The following is an 18,950-nucleotide window of genomic DNA, read 5'->3' as shown; positions in this document are numbered from 1 at the left end:
TTTGAACCACATGTATTCAGACATACACTGTGGACTTACTGCTGGCCTTCTTAAAGGAAATACTGATGTCATCCTGGCCTGCTTCAGATCCTGCAACATTTAAATGATACACTAAACTTTTGGGTTATAAAATGATGCTACTTAAGTTCACTTTTTTTTTTTTTTTTTTTTTAAAGGAGCAAGAGAGAATACCAGTTTTAAGCAACTTTGGTTAGTATGATTTGATTAGTTAAAAAAAATATTTTGAAGCAGATGCTGGCTTCCTGACTGTGTCTGACTGCATTGCTGAAGGGTAACCAGGACAAATACTGTGTTGGTTAAATACAGCAATTTTGGGAGATGGTGGCATGAAAGAAACTCTGCATGTATATACTGTAGCAGTGATTCAGATCTTGAATTTCATCTAGGTGGTATGAATCATCTACTAGAGGATTCTTCAGATTTACTTTGACCAGAAAAAAAATAAGAAGCACATTTAAGATGAAAGATTTGTCCTCTTCCCCAGGCACACTCTCTATGAGCATATTTAAAAGCAGGCTTTGCCTTATCTAAAGCATACAAAGTCTTTATATCATGAATGATTAATCTATTTCTTAATTTTGCTCTCCCAGTCACCATCCTTCTAACTGAAGTAGACTGAAAGATTTTTTCTTTAGTAGCAGTGGGCATCACTGGCAAAGTGAAGTATCTGAAATACACCTATAAAGAACTGCTCATTTCCTGGGATGGAATCCTTTTCCCTACTCCTTTAGTAAAGAGTGAGTGAGCCTCTTCAGTACACTGGGACTGAGAATTTAAAAAAAAAAAGTCTCCTTGCAAGGTCCTGTGTTTCTTAAACTGTCCCCAAATGGTTGAGACTGCAGGGACAGGACAGTTCTAGGACCAAGGCCAGTCTTCTGTCTAGTGGCATGTGAAGCTTTGCCTCTGACAGAAAGCTTAAAAAAAAAGAGTTTCTACAGGGGACAAGAATGAAAATGTAGAAAATTCCTTCAGATGTGGGGGTATTACCTGCCAGATCTTTGTGTGCTCTAGAATCACACGGGGTGTGCCTTGAATGCTACAGGGCACTGGAGATTTCTGGAAATGGCTGTCACCTCATCATGTGCAGGGACTGTGTCCAGCCTTAGGTGTCTCACAGTTTGTTACTGACAAGTCCTGCTCAGTACCTTTGCTTTCAGTCATCTAAAGACACAAGTTTTCACTCTACCAAACGCATTCAGAATTGCACACCAGAAATGTAATTGTGAAAGACCTATAAAAAAAGTCATTTCTGAACTGGAAAACCAGTTTTATTAACAGTCTCTGGCCCTTTCATTAAGTAAACACCTCAGTTGTGTCCCTGAAGTCAGTCACACTCATGAAGCTCAGGGTTTGTAACAGCCGTACTAACACTGCATTATCGAATGTAACGCTCTAATAAATGATGATGTATCCTGCCAGAAGGGTTTAATTCGAAACAGATGGTCTAAAGAATGGAAACATAAGCAAAGTATTTCACTGTAATCATTCTCCAGGAAACAAAAGGGGATTTGATATTATTGCCTCAAGGACCACCTGCCCCCCCAATGTTTTTGTCTTAGATAACAGTAAACTTTGATTTTGCTAATGAAGCACAGGTGCTGCTGATAGCTCCCAACAATGAAACAACTCAGGCATTTCTTCTAATCCTGATTAGCAAGTGAAAATTTGCTTTTGCAACAGCACACACTGCTTTTGCAAAGTTCAACTGATCTCCCTTTGCACAGTTTTCCTTTATTTCTCTATTTTAGAAAGAAAAATAAATAGATGTAATGGTCTTGACAGTGCTGGCTTCTATTGTGTTTGATAGTAACTGTCACCACTGAGCATTTAATATTTAGGCACTGCAGTCTGTAAACCCAGCACTGCTTTTAGGTGCCCTTGCAAACCACAAAAAAACCTGCTCTGCAAAATTCCCTTAGCAGGAAAGAGAGTGCTCTGCCTGCAGAACCATCAGAGACACCGTGACGTATATAATTACACACTTTAAGAGATTTCTAGTTCTAAGGATCCCTTTAATGCTTTACAAGAAATACAAAGGCAAAATTCTAGCTCCCTCAAATATTCTTTCCTATCTCTCTGCCAGGAGCTGTTTTAGATATTCCCTGCTTTACTTCAAAAAAAATCACCCTAGGGATGAGCTTGGCACAGGCTGTCTAAACCCTGCTGATTCTTTTTTTGGCAACAGCATTTAAATGCAGTGTTTTCACATACAGGCTGCATTGAGGATGTGTAGGCAAAACCCTGGGATGAAGTAGTTTTGGGGGAAGTGATGCTCCAGGTCTGGAGAGATACTCAGCCACACAGGTGATATTCTGTGCTGGCCACAGGGCAGGGATAGCAGCTGTGGCAGCGATTCAGCCAGATGAGCTCTCCCAAAAGCCACTCCCCCTTCAGAGAAACCAAGGCCCAGGCCAAGCCAGGCACTTGCTTACACTGCACCCACCTTTAAATACATGAATAATCTTTCTGAAGGCACTGGACCCTGTCAGTATTGTGCCAGAGTTTAAAAACTCCCACACTGTGCAGGGAAATAATGACCTTTGGAGAGACTCCATTTTTGTATTTCAAGCTTCTCTGCAATGCTGAAGACTATTTCTTCCCCTCACCTTTAATGAAAAACTCAGAAACCCCCAAAGCAACCATTTACTTGAGACTGCAGGAGCTTCAGGCCATAAAAATCCCAAGCATTGTGAGACCAGTCCAAATAGCTTGGAAGTAAGAAAAGTTAATGGGATATTCAACTGTTTCCACACAAATGTGTGCTTAGGTGTCTCCTACACATTAGTCACACTATCTAGTAAGTTTGGTGCAAAGCCAGGAGCTAAGAAATCTTTAATATTAATGGCAATTCTCCTGACTCACTGTGAGACCACTCCTTGTAGTAACTGGCTGAGAGCTTTATCTTGGCTGCTGTGCAGTCTCTGTGAGCACAGGTGCCCTCCAGACCCTGCAGGGAGCAATTTCACACTGTGCTCACTGGATTTATACCTCTAGGGAGAATACCAGTAGAAAAGTGAATTTGTCCCAGTATCTCTTGAAGAAAAAAAGGGATGTAACACACATCTACAGGACTGCTGGAACACAGCAATAGCCCTGCCTCTGCTGACAGGTGATGAGCAGAGCACCAGGCAGCACAGTGCTCTCTCCTGATGGTGTGGTTGCAAGCACTGTTTCCACATAAAAGCAGTAAATGCAGTTCCTATGTCTGATCAGGGTTTGTTTTTGCCTGAACACAAACTGAAGTCCAGGACAGAGGAAACAGAATCTCATCTCAGTTATGACAGTCAGCACCTGGATCCTGTGGAAGTATTCCAAGCTTCCATTAGCCTGAGACCTCTCCTAGAGCATAGTACACAAACTCCCAGTCTGAATCTCATAGCTGGGAGCAGCACATAATGATGTTATTTCACCTGCGAGGGTTTTTTAAATTCTTTTCCCTCTCAACAATTAGAAAATCATGGAGAGCATCTTCTCATATTGCAATACTCATTACTACACTTGCCGTCTTTCTGTCTCATCCTCAACACTAATAAGCACAGGACCTAATTATCCCCATTTATAAATAACTTTCCTCATCCTATCTCTGTCCAACAATGTCTTGGCAGGCATCCTCAGCAGAAAATTTGAAATTATGTCCCTGCCAACAACTATTGCTGCTGATGAATCACAGCACACACAGTTGAAAGGCTGTGGTTGGTTTTATAAATATCTGGGCACATACATATCTATGTAAATGTATGTGTATATTTATGTGTGTGTGTAACAACTTGGAAATTGCTATAGGTATAGATCAGAAAAAATGGCATTGTGGCTCTTTCTCTCTTCCAAATTATGTTACTGAACTTATTCCATCAAATTTCCACTAATGTATTCATGCATTTCCTAGGGAATTGTTAAGGACCCTCAGGTGAAAATCAGCCTGCTGCACTGAGCCAGTCTGAGCACCACATTAGTGTAAGTTATTCAAGTCACTAGGTGTAGGATTCAAGTGATTAATTTATCCTTAAGCCTAGGATTAGGCAGTCATGGAGCATCCAAGGAACTCAGCTTCAAAAATCAAGTAATGTCAACCCAGGCTAAGGAGAGCATTGCTTCCCCAGGCCATGCAGGGGATTGCTAATATTAGTAGCAGAGTGTATATATATTTTTATACATATAGAACTGAACCAAAAGCAGAGAGCACACCCCAAGTCTCCTATGCCCAAAAAGGACTCTTTCCTTCCTTTGTGTCACAGTGCTGAAATGCAGTCCTGCAGCATCCAGGGCTTCAGAGATACATAAACAGAAGCTGTATAAATACCTCTAGATTTTGAGTACATATAATAAAAATATTACTTTCAAAAAGAAATGAAAATATTCATAGAGAACCATATTAAAGGTCCTGTTAAAATGAGGGAGAAATACACTAAATTTCTATGATATTGATTAATATGAAGGTTTTTACATGTTTTTAAAAATGTAGCTATTTTGATGTTCAATATAAATGGAAACAATTTTTTTTGCTTTTACAGTTACATAAACTCATGTGACTTCTGTTTACACATGGGCACACCTATTTTTTCCTATTCCCTAAATCAGGATGTGCTTTCCTGTGTTAAAATCTCAGGAATTAATAATTTCCATCTTATTCCTGCTCCTTGAGTGAAAGACCATACTAGAAAAGGAGGAATAATTTTGTGCACTAATAGACATTATTCCTTCTTTGACAAGCTTTATGTGCTGTTAATCTGATAACGTAGATAAATGGATATGTACTTCTGTACAACACTAAAACAGACCCAAAAAAAGACAGAAATTAATAACATTTTTCACATGGCAACACAGCAGCTCAGTCCTTGCCCTCAAGAGATGTAAAGCCTGGGTTCCTCAGCTGCCCACGACATGTCAATGGCTGTGGAACTCAGCTCTTGATGTGTTCTGTGCCTCAGCAGCACATCAGTGTTCCCCCTTCTCGAGGTCACTCCCAAGCTACAGCCATTTCTTTTACTGCATTTCTGCTCAGTCATTTTGGATATTATTATCCATATGTACAACTGCTCCAAGAAGCAGGCAGGGGAGAGCAGAACTGCTTAAGGCAATGAAGCATATGGTCTCTTGGAATGAGGATTGTGCTGTGTGGGTAATGTGCAGAGGCTTTGGATTACAGGGAAATATGCAGGGAGTCAATGGAAGGATCAAGGCAGAAATGTCTTTATCTGTTTACTAAAACAGCTTGCAAAATCAGCATGAAGTACCAAGATTATTGTCAAAAACATCCATCACAAACACCCAAAAACTTCCTCCTCAAGTACACTACCTAAGTGATGCTTTCATTTGAGGCTAAATGTGCCCCAAACATGCCCTACTGCTGTAGGATACCTATGGGAGGCATCTGCCTGTCTTCAGCTCCAGAGCTGATTGCAGAGCAGCAGGGCTTGAGCCTCTCACAAACACAACACATTTGTGAGTCAGGAAGTCACATCTTCATCCCAGATGGAGCAAAGAGGCACAGAAAGACAAACAAGGCAGCAGGAATCTGCAGTAGAGTCAGAACTGCTGCCAGAATTCCTGAAGCCCACTCCTGTGCCTCATGTGCAGCCCCTGTTTGGAGAAGAACATCTGGCTGGTACCTCTGTCACTGTGAGTCACAGCTGGAAGCTGAGAAGCTCCCAACAACAGCATTGCAAAGCATGTGAGTTCTGATGGAGGGGATTGTGGACAACAACAGAGCAGTTTGTCTCCACTATGTCACATTGTGCCCAAAAAATTAGTCATAACCAAGTACCACCTATTTATAACTACTTACTTCTCTGTTTTTAAGTCTCTTGTTTTAGGTATCTGTCAATGAGACAATAAGGGCTGATCCAAAGGCCATATGGATCCATACAGGCTGCAAAAAATGGATTATGCTGTTACTCACTGAATTTACTCAGACACTGCGGTTTCCACAAGAGCTTTTCCTAAGAAAAAGTAGCATTGCTTGTATTTAAAACAGACCCTCAACAATCCTTTCACCATCTGTTCCAATGACTGTGCAAGAGAAAAAGCTGACAGCAAAGCTGTATTCTGCTAAACCACCTGGGCCCATGACTAGAACCAGAATATAATGCAATTTTATGAGCTTCCACAGTCAGCTCTGACCCAAAGATCCCCATGTGCTCTGCTCCTGTGTAACTGAAAGAGGCTTTCAAGATATATGAGTGTGCAACTGGCACTCCAGGAGCCATCCACCTCATATCCATGGGAACAGTGAATGCAGGAGGAAACCACTGCCCAGGAGCCACTCCCCTGCACACTGCAGGAAAGGACAAGCCACAAGGCAGAAGAGCCCCCACTGCTGCTCCACCACTAATCCCAAATTCCTCCTTGCTGCCTGCCACTCAAAAATGACTCCATGAAGACTATCTCTGTTCTGTGGAGTAGGAACAGAAGTTCCATTAAAAACAGAGTTGATCCCAGAATGGGATGTGTTTATGAAATTCCACTTTTCCTTTTGTGCTGTTGTGAGAAAAAAAAAGATGGCAAGTATTTTGTTGGCTCCAAGTCAGAGGCTTGAAGAAGCCCTAATGTCAATAAACTACAGCAGAGAGCAAATTCCTGTGGGTGCCACTCCTAATGGCATCTAAAGTATAATGAGGCACCATTAATGTGAAAGGAAAAACTACCACTGATTTCAGGGGAAGTGAGATTGCAGTGTGAGCCAGGCATGGCACTCATGAGTTTGATATGCTACTGTTATTCTGAAATCAGGAGTTCTTGTTTTACGTGTTCATTTGGGATATCCAATCTTGTGATTTTGGTGCTGAAAGCCCTACTTTGAGTCCTCATGGCTGACTGTGTGCAGTGGTAAGGTTTATTGAAGCATGGTTTAGTTCCAAAACAACAGTGCTAACTAAAGGACAGTTCTTCACTTGTATGGAAGACAACTTTTGCCTCAGAGAGTTCCAGGCATTGCCATTTCTCTGGCCAACCACACATATCCTTCCCATTATTTCTTTCAGTTACCACTGAACTCAGTGGGAGGGTTTCACACACACAGACAATGCTCAAATAAATCCTTGAAAATCCTGCTCTTACCCCATATTGAAGAGATAGATGGATAGTCCAAGCCCCATGTGGAGGCTGGAAGTTAAAAAGAGTGAAATAAACCTCAGAAGGCAGCACACAGCCTTTATGGCTTTTACATGGCAGATACTTCACCAAGTCTGCTGAAAGAAAGGTTTTTGAATTACTTATGTTCATAAAAGAATTTTATTTCAGAAAGGGGATATTTTTTAAAATAAAAGACTTACCTGTGGTTCTCCTTTTTTTCTACAATGCAACTAAACCCCTAGAAAAGCTCCTGGTCTGGCAGAATCTGCTGCCTAAGCCATGTTGTGCACTTCTGCCATGTAGTCTGATCAAACTGGCCATGCTCACAAAGGCAGAAATTACTTCCATTAATGAGGAGCAGATTGACAGAATATCTTAACACAATCTAGAAATGTTATTAAACCTCAGCACTGCCCACAGTGCTCACTGTCCATCCCAGGCCAGGGGTATTCTACATCCAATATCAATGGACAGGCTATGTCAGTGCTTCATAAATTACTGCCTGAAAAATCCACACAGGGGATGGACGTGTAAAAGGTGAACAGGATGGCAACACAACTTCTAAGGCAAGTTGCTCTTACATATTCTCTACTTTCTCCAAGCTTCCAGCACTGCCTCCCTTCTCTCTGAATATCCCTTAAAATGGTGTGTCTGTTTACCAGTCTTCCACAGCCTGGAACATAACCACTGGCAGAAACACTGTTTCCAGTCTACTTTATTTGCTTACATTTTTTAAAAGTAATTTCCGTTTTGTATTTTGGTGCTGCTACAGCCATTTTTTTTCTATCAAGACCGATCAGTTCCATTTCAAATATATCAGATAGAGACACCTGTCACTAGTTTTACCTGACTCTATGTACACAATTACATATACATTATACACATATAGGCATTATATATATACATATAAACATATACACATATATATAAGGCACTGTAAAATGTACCATCACTTCTCCAGGACCGTTTTAATCTCTAAAAGTAGATCATATTTCTTCATATAATTTGAAATGTTTTTAAACATTTAAAAATGTTTCAGGGTTAGAGATATCAGCTGTGAAATAAGCCTTATGTTAAATTTCAAGTTATTGTGACAAGATGAACAAAACCAATTTTGACAGTAATTCTAATCTATTTATTGTGAAACTGATTCTCTCTTTTTAAAAGACATATTCACCTGTATAAATAGTTTCCTTTGTCTCTCCTTATTAAGCTCCAAAATATGAACCTAAACTTGTCCTGCAGAATGAAAAATAACAACAATGAAAAAATGAAACAAAAACTTGGATAATTTACATATTACTTAGAGAGAGGAAAGCTGAGATTCCTGTAAGCCAAGGTATCTTTAAATAAAAAGTATTGAAACAGATCATGGCCTTATATAATCCTGCTTGATGTAGCCAACATCCATGAGCCTGGTGATTACAGTTTGGGCCATTTTATATAAAAGGTAATCTCTGCCACGTGAAGACGCAACAGCACACAAATATGACTGGCATTTATAATGAACATGCTCGAATGGATCCTTGCTTAATGCAATTAGCCTATATATGCAAATTATGGCATCAGAAATCCTGCAGCAGCTGCAGGGCTTGGCAGCTGTGTGTGTTGTAAGACAGTCTGACAGATCAAATGGACATATTTCCAAAGACTAGAAACACATAGACAGATGAAGACAGATTAAGAATTGCGCATGTTTGGGATTTCTAAACCCACATGACCTGGACAGAATGTATTCAACAAATACCAATATAAAAATTTTTCCAGTTACTCTGTGGCAGTGATTCAAATTGTGCTGGACCACAGGATCCCTATTAACCCCACAGCTTAAATAAACAGTACAGAAAACTTCATGGACCACTTGCTGTGACCTCCCAAACAAGATTCATTGGTCACAACTGGGAGACACTCTTTTTAAAGACTCACCATATCTCCTACTCTACCATAGGCATCTTGAAAATGAGATTTAATGTGCAGTCACTTCTTTTAATATTTTGTCAGTTTTGTCCTTTGCACTGGAACTGGCCTTTCCAGTTCTGCTCTTCCAGTTCAGGTTTTGCACAAGTGGAAGTGAGAAATGGCAGCGCACCATGAACCATCTCAGCAAACGAATGCAGCTGAGGCAGGAACAGACACTTGAAAATACTGAAGTGACCCAAAGGTTTAAAAAATATATATGTATTACGAGAGCCACAAAAAAGGTTACAGACAGAGCTCCACAAAGCCTGCACGGATACATTCCAACAATTCAAGGTGGCAGAACAGGTGAAATACAGACCATAAAAACGGTTCGACATTAACTTTCCAGACTGTCAGAGACAGAAAAGCTTGACCCCATCTTTCCCACACACACAAAAAAATATTGACTATATATATATCTCTCTATATATCTCTAGTCTGGACCACAGATATAGTCCAAAGAAAACCACATTGCAATTTCCATATTAGGCTTGTAGGAGAGTAGGCATCATCTGAGGAACGTGCACTGTCAGGCCCGGGAGGGATCCTCGTGGGCCGAGTTGACACAACATCACGCTTGGTTAGAATGAGAACAGCAACACCCCACAGCTCATGTGCTGCACATGGCTACCAACACAGAGCTCTGTGCAACCCCCCGAGCTGGCTGAACCAAACTGAGTAAATACATTTGTTTTGCTTAATTAAAAAAAAAAAAAAATAGCAGATGTAAGATATTAGGGCAGTTCCTGCTATCACCTTCCTTAAAAATTCAAGACTTGAAGACTTCTTTAATGTACTTGCTTACAGACATGTTTTGAGACTGTAGTAATGATCTTCAGGAAAATATGCCACCCTGAGGCTTTTTCCCTTGTTCACTTCAGGTTATGTCTGCATCCAGTTTTGACATGGGGGCCAAATGCTGGTTGTCTGTCAGTGCAGTATTTGGCCCGGAGTTTCAAAGTCTTTGCTATTCAGACTTTCCTATGAGGTCAACAAACAAAGTAGTAAAAAAAGAAAATATTAAGGCTTCAAGTAAAAATATTTTCTCTCTCTCCCACCCATGTAGTAAGGTATATTTAATTCCATAATACTCAATATATTATACAACTAAAGATATAGAGATCCAACTTTTCAAGGCAGAAAAGTACTACAATGAAAACCTGGAGGCTAAATGGGAGCATATGAACAGGGAACAAACAGATAATAAAATGCAATATGCAATGAAAACTGATGCGTAAACTAAAAAAACCTATTGATCTTTTTTAAATAAGTAATACAATCCACAGCTACAAATAAAAACATGTTGAAAATATTTAAGACTTTTGAAACATGAAATAAGCATGACAAAAATAAAAAAGCTACTTTACAGGATGTGTTAACTCGTGCTGGATTTTCATGGCTGATCCCCACCTACTATAAATTAGCATCAATTAAATGAGCTTTCATGGAGCCACACTAATTTATACAAGCTGAAGATTTGGCCTGCAGTGTCTGTAAAAGCAGGGTATCTTGACAGAAGAACCTTACTGCTGATCTGTAAACTGCTTCAAGAACTATACTTTAATATGGGCTGGATTCTGCTCAAAAATTAGATTTAATAAATAGGTCCCCAGTCCCACAACAGGAACTATGGAACAGACACTTACATTTATGAGTAAATAGCTGCAGGTTCAGTGCCTTGGATGGAAATGAGGCTGGATTTGCTGCATGCAATCTCCTGTTAACAGTTCTGCTTAGATTATTCTTTCAGAAAATCTGAATCATTTACTCCAGGCTATGTGCACTGAATTAAAAGCAAACCTCAAAAGAAAAAAAAAAATACTTTGGTACCATTGTAAACCTATGAAAAAGTTGAATGTCTGTCAACTGTGGGCAAAACTACTCACAAAATACATAATCCTTACTGCTGAACCTGTACTGACACAGTGCATCCTTTTTTTCTCCCTTACCCCTTGTGAACTATGTCAAAATAACCCTGGATATTAGTGCTTTATACACACAATACTGTGTTTAGTCTTACTGAGAAATTCTCTCATGAACTAATGTAGTTAACTTCAAAGGCTCTTTGGCCCTTCAAGTTCCTCAGTAGCTTTTTCATTTATAAATGCAAGAGAAAGAACGATCAAAGTGGAGCATCACTGGGATGCAAATCTCAAATATTACATTGGTGCAAATTTTCAGCCTTGCTTGCATGAATTTCATGTACGTATTCAAAGATACATGATAAAATGTGCCCTTGTCTCACTCCCTAATCTCATGTGTTTCCTACCCCCTCTTTTTCAGGGCTTACATATGGCATACATGATACTTTAAAAACAAGTAATTTTGTGATACTCTATGCACCAGAGTGAATTCCAGTCCTTAAAGAAGTACTGCATCTTCCTGAGGAGTTAACATCAGGGTAGACTGCAGATTAATAACAGTTAAAGATGGAAGAAATCTGTAAGGCCATCTGGTCTACCCCTTGTCCCTACAGACTCACCTCTCACAGAAATTTTTTGATGACTTGTCCAAATACAGTTTGACTGTCCTAAACAGTTTGTCCAAAACTCTGCTTGGAAGACTATTCATTGCCCCTTCCTCTCCATCTTTTCTGCCCCATTCTAAATGTAGAGCATTGGCTACCAGTGACAACCCTTGGATTTACCTTTGGTTTTACAACTTTTAAGTAACATATTTGTAAAATTATGATACTCAATTTCCACGTCATTGCTTAGCCAGTGGCATGTTTTAGCCCTTTAAATCTTCTCATTAGCCAGCCCATCCAGTTCTTTAATATATATTGCTCCATCTATACCTGATCCAGTTCGCCAGCATCCTTCTGGCACCATGGTGCCTCCAACTAAAGACAATGTTCTACATGCCAGTGAGAAATCTGCACAGAAACACTATTGCTTCTCTGCTCTGCAATATCCCTACACCAGGCATTTAAAATATCACCAAGGCAATAAAATGCACACTGATTTCTACTTCACTCTCTCAGAACTTCAGCCTATTGCAGATGCATTGCTTTCCACGTTTCTTCCTTCAGGCAACATAGAGCATTACACAGAGAGATGATTAACTTTCTTATGTTCTCTTCAACCTTTGTCTCCAAAAAATAATGTGATATACAAGGGACATAATAACCATGTATTGCAGCAGATGTCAAGATTCATCAAATCAAAATATAAATTGTAACCAGGCAAAATTAAGGTCAATATTTGCCTTCTGGAATAATTAACCTCAACATACATGAAAACAACTAAGATATTATTAACACATTCTGAATTGCTACCAAATACCTGGAGAGCTTTCCATTATAGTCAAGGACTGAAAAGGATTTAACCCCTTGAAACGAATATCCTGAAAAATGATGGATTTAGATCTCTAATCAAAACTATTCACCAAAAGAACCAGGTGGGAAGTCGAGGTCTTGTATGCTGACTGGCTCAGTGATAAATAACAATTTTTAGTGACTTTGGCAACAGTCGCTCAGGATATTCTTAATTGCACACATGATCTGGCAAGTTAGCATTGGTCCAGATCTCAGTACTTTTGACTTCTGAGGTGGTAACTGAATGGTAAGGAAAAGGAGATAAGGAATAGAGAAATAAAAATCCATTTGTCCCAAAATTAGCTTTGCCAGAGTCCTCATATTTTTGACAAAAGTAATGCACCCCTTTCTTGTTTTTTATGGTAAAGTTGTCTTTAAATCCAACAAAGTAAATGTAGTTTTCTGGAGACAGGAAAAAGAAACCTCAGAATGTTAAATAGATTTGATTGATATTATTTTAAAAAGTTGTTCCCCAGGGGGGAAAAAACCCAAATTGAAAATCCTTTGTCTAACAGTATTGAAGACCAGAGGGAATGTGCTAGTAATTAGGCAGACAGAAAATTTATATCCTTTAGATGCACACTTGGCTCAGTTACACACACTGTAAATTCGACAGCTTATGATAACCTTGCTGCGGGATTACACTGACGGCACCAGGGCGAGGCAGTAAACTCTGTTATTGCCTAAATCCAACAGGTAAGGAGGGAGCAGGGAAAGCAGCTGATGGCTGTTTAAAATATGCTTCCATCTGAACATTTCTTTTCTCATCTGCTTGGTTCTGTTGCTGGGTCAGAGAAGCCTTTCAAACCCAGAGGGAGCAGGAGGTCAGAGTGGCAGATCCTCGCCGGTGTTGCGGTCCTTTTCCATGGAGACAAACACGCACACACACACACACAACTTCACACACAGGGAGGCCAACGGCAGACAGGGAGAAGCTGTTGCTATCCCTTCTCCTGCCCCCATCTGGGACCAGGGAGGCTTTTGAAGAAGACATGGTGTCTGCAGCCCAAGTGGCCTTGCCTTGTTCCTTCCCAGGAGGAGGAACCTGAGCTGCAGCGCCCGGGGGATGAGGAGAAGCTCCTGCCCAGCGCAGGAACCCCACTTTCCATGTCAGCAGGAAAACAGCAGCCAGCCCTCTGGCTCCTGCCAGACACCTCGCTGGCCAGAAGAACTGGGAAGGGGCATGGGAGAACTGACTGATCCTGGCTGACTGAACTGTTTCACAGCACAAGAGCTGCACAACAGAGTGGTTGGACAGACACGCGCACAATGGCTTTAGCGCTCTCTTGCAGGAAGGAATTCTGCTCCATGTGGTCTTAGGTCGTAGCCAGTTCCTGCCTGTCGGTTCAGGAAGAGTCTGATAGACTGTACAATTTTATTATTCCTTCAAGAATAAGGCTGCAGCTGGTTTTTGGCCAAAAGAGAAAGATGAAAACAGAACAAACCCAAAACAAGAAAAGGAGAGTGGCCGACTGCTGCTGCTCCTTCTTTGTTGTTGTTTGAGTCTTCACAGTGCTCCTAGCTTCATGGCTGGCTGAGTGGATGGCTCTTTGTTTTTAATTCATTTTATTTTACACTGAAATTTCATAGGTTGTTCCACCAACTCCAGACACCTTCTTAACATTAGAGTGTCTAGCAGGGCTGACTGGTGTCCCCTGGGAACTTGATGTTGAACCCAACCTGGCTATTCCTTTTGGCTGTCCATTTATTTTACTGTGAGGTGTCTTCAACTGCATGTCATCCCTGCACCAAAAGAAATATAAAAATATGCAATATTAGTGACAAAGTGTGATACAGAATGGCTTCATTCAGAATAAACAATTACCCCTGTCATCCTGAGTTCCCAGCATTGCAAAATATTCAAGCCTGGGAGCAAGATGGTTGAAGCCAGTGCATTTGATGAAAAGCCACTGAAATGAGAGAATTAATTTGGCCATTAGGTTAGTGGACCACGCCTGAGTAATATTTGTTAATTTAATTACTTGCTTAAATGCTTTGTTGTTCCAAACTAATTGCATAGGCATTTGTAGGACACAGGAGAGTTTAACTGTTACCACTGCTCACCACTGACCTTAAGCCAAACTGTGTTTTAAAAGCAGAAACAAATTCTCAGAAAAAACATTTCCCAGTTAAATATCCAGGTAAACAAAACTTTGTTGCTCATCTCTGAAACAACTTGTTTGCACTTCAGGAGGTCTACAATAATAGTTCTCCCACATTTCAGTACGTTTTCCAAAACTGTTGGATAACAGGAGAGAGAAACCTGGGATCTAAACCAAAGGTCAGCACAGCACAGTAAGAACCAGAGACAAAGGAAACTTAGATATTTCTGAAAAGCTGCTCTCAAGGTCCCAACTAAGCTGAAATACTGCATCCTCAGCAAGATCATGATCTTTTCAAGCTTTCCAAGCTTCATAGCTTCCAGAAGGAAAACAGAAGCACATGCAGAAGCTGTGGCTGAGCATCTTGCTCAGGTGGCAGTTACTGAGGCTTTCAGCACAGCAAATCCTTTCTCTCCATGCTTTCTCACAGAAAGGAAGGAAGCAGAAAGGCCTTAAGGTAATATCATGAAGCTCTGTGCTTTTATCAGCAGTTCTGTACTATGGACACTCAACACTGGTAAATACAGAGCTGTCAGTGCCAAGCACCAGGATCTCAGCATGTTTCCCTCAGTGGAGGGTATGTTGCACAAGCAGGATCCCAGCTCTGCCTCTGTATCCATGCAATGTCTGGGTCAGCCTCCCTTCAGGCTGCAAAGTAGAACAGTTCCACCCTTTTGTGCCTAAGGGAGGAATAATCTGCCTCACACCTTGGAAATAATTCCCCAGTTCAGCTATGACATCGTTTCACTATGAATTTACAGCAAAAGTGACCACCTGCAGTTCAAGGTACAGCAGAAGTGCAAACATTTTGTCATGATGAGGTTGCTGTGGGGGTGTGACAGAACTGAAGAGCACCCACAAACCTCCCACCATCATGGCCCACAGCAAACACCTCCTCAGGGGGTGCCTCCAGCGCAGCTCCAGCTCCAGCCCTTGCTCACAAGCAGATTCCCAGTGCTCTCAGCCCCTCAAGCAGTACATACCTCTGTGCTCCCACTGACTGCACCTCTGTGATTTCCACAGTGTTTACAAACGACACAGCCTTCGGGCCTCCGTAAGAGGGTGACCTAGGCATCCCTGTGGGGGACGATGGGACCTGGTGGCCTGGGGATTTGTAGGAGCCATTGCTGACCCTGCCCTGCAGTGCTTGATGGGACTGCACGTTATTATTGGCTAAATCAGCTTGCAGAGAGGTTGTGGAAGTCCTTGGGGCTCTTGTCATTGCACTTGAGAGTGAAGACACTGAGGACTGCAGTACAGGGTTCCTTGTGCTAAAGCTGGTGGCAGCCATCAGATTGTCCCTGGATCCGTATCTCATGGCCATGCTGCGCGGGTCTTCCGAGAGCGTGCTCACTTGCTGCAGGCTGTAGGAGCTGGGCGTGTCATAGACACCTGAGTCTGCAAACACCGAGTCAGGGTGCGAGTGGAGGAGCTTCTCCCTCTCTTCCATCTCTTTCCTCTCCTGGATGGATGCCATAATTGTCTTGGAGAGGTTATCGTAGCGCACGGGGGAGGGCTCTCGCTGATGCGGGGCCGGGCTGCCCAGCACCGGGCTGAAGCTCTGCGGGGGCTGGCGCTGCAGCTCGCTGCCCCGCAGGTGGCACATTTTGGCTGACAAGTATGGGGAGTGGTACCCAACAGAGCTGACTGCAGAATGGGCAATGCACTTCCTCCCCGAGGGAGACATAGGGTTCAGCAAACTGTCATAGGAAAGACTCCCATTTCTGTTTGACAGGGAATTGGGAGAAAAGATGCTTTTGTAAGGGGTGGAAGCCGCTCCTTCGGACTTTATTGGATGAAGGGGCACTTTGTCTGTCCCTCTCCTGCCAGCAGATTTCAGGCTCAGGGATCGTGAATTGATGGCAAAGGAATCTATCTGGAGTGGGGAAGACTGGTAGGTCTTGTGCAGGGAGCTCTTCCGGTAGCTGGGGATGTCCAAGCTGGGTTCAGACTGGTAATCAAGGCTCCTGCCATCCTCTTCTATCAGAGCCCCCTGACTGTGTCCCTCCTGCAAGGTGATCTAAAACAGAGGTGAGTATGAGAAACAGAAGCCAGTGACATGTAAGAACAGGTTTGCTCTCTCAGTGAGTGTATGGAAGGACAGAGCTGAAGGTCTTCCCTCTGACTGCCAGCCCAGGTTCATTACAAGAAAATCTCCTGACTCCTGTTCAACATATGGATTAGCACCTTAGAACCAAGGAGGAGTTGCTAAATAACATTGACAGTAAAATGTAAGTTAATACTCAAGTCTCAGTCAAGGTAAATCAGATTGTTATCTGATAATACTGCCCTGGGAAAAAGCACTGCACTTCACATTTTCTACAAATAGCTCTTGAGTTGAGGGATGTCTGGACTTGTGTGCTGAGACAGAAATATTTTGAGCTTCATTTCAACACGCTGGGGACCAGCACACTCTTATCCACTCTACTCTGCACTATGAATATTCAGTAATTCTGAACTTCTGGTCATAGGTCTTCAAAATTAGGCACTTAACCTTAATTAAAGCAGAGAGGCTCCTTCCTACCATTTAGACAATGAAATGAAGCAATTTTCTCTTTTTTATTGCCTGTGTAGGAGAAAGTGGCCGCATCAGAAAAGGAAACAAAGTGCATAGTTTATTTATGTGCTCTAAAAACAGATAGGACTTCACTTTGTTTTACTCTGTGAAAATTGCTCAGCGTTCTGTTCACTTAAAATGCCATTCTGGGCTAAGCAAATAGTTTTCACTGTTATTTTTAAGGAAGAGTTTCCATAATGCACAATAAATTGGCTACACTGGCTGTGCAAACAAAGAGTTATTATCAGTCACATATTTAATCAGAAATGCAGTTGGCCCAGCTTGTTCTTTAGTTTCTTTTAAAGGAAAATGATTAAAAAAATAAACTGAATGACAAACCCCTGGTTTATTGTGAATGTTTTTAAAAAGCTTTTTTCCTTTCAGCTGGAAGATAGAGAAATATGCAAAACAGCTCACTCTCTTCTAGAGCATGGTGCTAAATTTGGCCTTCTCTGGAAAAAGGAGACCAAGTGACAGCCTGTAAAGGAGGATGAGAGCAATGACGTAGCTTTTAAGTGTATTTGTGCTACTTATCCTTGTGTCCCAATGCCTCTTTCCTAGCAGCTTTCACTGCTCAAAAGCAGAATTACACTGACAGGCTGAAGAACTGATACAGAACAGACACCATGGCATTCCTCACAAAGCCCAGTCACTTTCCCTCTGTACTTCCTACTTAGGCTTGGCAGACAAATCCATGCCCTCCTATCAGTTCCTAACGTGAACCCCATTTTATGATACTCCCAGCTGACTACTACAGAGTTGTGACTACTATAAAACTGAACAAGGCCCCAGAGCTTGTACACCAGTCAGCAACAGCAACAGCACTGTTTTGAGTTAGGATTGAAACAGGAGCCCTCAGAGTGAAGGTGCTGTTCCCTGTTATCACTTCACAGCACTGCCCAGTCCCCTGGCCTAATCAGAACCTGCCCTGTATCTATATTGCATCTCTGGCTGTGCCCTGAATGAACACAACAAGGAAGCCTACCTTCCTTGGCTCTCTGACTTTTGGCATTATGACTCAGAATGCTGTGGCTTCCACAGCTCAAAATTGCTACATGATGCCTGTAAATAGACTATTTTGAACTGGATGAACAAGCCATTTTTCATGTAATAAAATGAAAATGATAGGATATTAAACTTTCTGGATACAGTGAACACATTGTTCTTGTGTTCCCTCTCATAAGCCACTTGTTTCTTCATTAAGTGGACAAATCCAGAGAATAAGATTTACCATTACTGCAGTAAGACTAAAACTTAAACTTGGTCATAGCTGCAATTACACTATCTATCACCATCTTTCTTTTCAAAATGAGGAGGATTCAGGAAAAGCTTTCCTCACTATTTAAGGAACATTCTGTCTTATTACAGTGTTGCTACAGTCAATTGTTTTTATCTACCATATTTTCCTTTTTTACTTCTTTCATAATACTCCTTCCTATCACCCCCTTCTTGTTATTCCAGGGGTGATACTGAAGGACCTGATGAAATTAATTTTGAGAAAACTGCACTGTGTGTGGTATGTGTTTTTTAAGGGCGTCTCCACTGGTGCATGAAGACTTGGATACATATTGCAAATATGCAAGTTAGAGCAGTGATTTTCCAAATGCTGTTCTCAGGTCCCAGGGGCCAAGGAATATTTGCAATAAATCCATGAGAAATAAGTTTCATAACTTCTATGCAAAAGAATAAACTGTCAAAATTCCCCAGCAAATCTGTCTAATTGTTTGGACCTCAGTTTTCTTGATAGGTGAAAATGATGCCAAGAGTTAGGAAGGTGTTTTTTTCCATATAATCCAAATGCACTGAAAAGGTGCTAAGGAAGGTCAAATGTGAGGACTCTTCTGTTAATTTTTACTAAAATATCCCTTGGGATGCTTTAAAAGTTCTTTCTATTTTGCAAGCTGACATCTTAAGGAATCAGTGA

At 41.4% G+C, this 18,950-nt stretch overlaps 1 protein-coding gene across 3 annotated transcripts in view; it reads right to left on the bottom strand.

Annotated features, from left to right (window-relative positions):
* Positions 1–9,254: 9,254 nt before the first annotated feature.
* The window catches only part of ZDHHC8 (zinc finger DHHC-type palmitoyltransferase 8), a 111,083-nt gene continuing 101,387 nt past the window's right edge, over positions 9,255–18,950 (bottom strand). Inside the window, exons 10-12 of one of the 3 annotated variants that reach the window (XR_010030116.1) lie at positions 15,453–16,489; positions 10,698–14,110; positions 9,255–10,032 (exon numbers count right to left, since the gene is read on the bottom strand). Coding sequence is in view for 1 of the 3 variants with exons in the window: in XM_063172754.1 (XP_063028824.1) it covers positions 13,939–14,110; positions 15,453–16,489 (1,209 nt within the window). In the remaining 2 variants the exon portion in view is untranslated. Of the gene's footprint in view, positions 14,111–15,452; positions 16,490–18,950 lie in introns of all 3 variants that reach the window. The other 2 variants (XR_010030117.1, XM_063172754.1) reach the window with 2 other exon arrangements.

This window comes from Melospiza melodia, chromosome 20 (genome assembly GCF_035770615.1).
Source record: "Melospiza melodia melodia isolate bMelMel2 chromosome 20, bMelMel2.pri, whole genome shotgun sequence".
NCBI lineage: Eukaryota > Metazoa > Chordata > Aves > Passeriformes > Passerellidae > Melospiza > Melospiza melodia.
The sequence above is the reverse complement of the archived record's forward strand: the minus strand, read 5'-3'. Positions and strand labels throughout refer to the sequence as shown.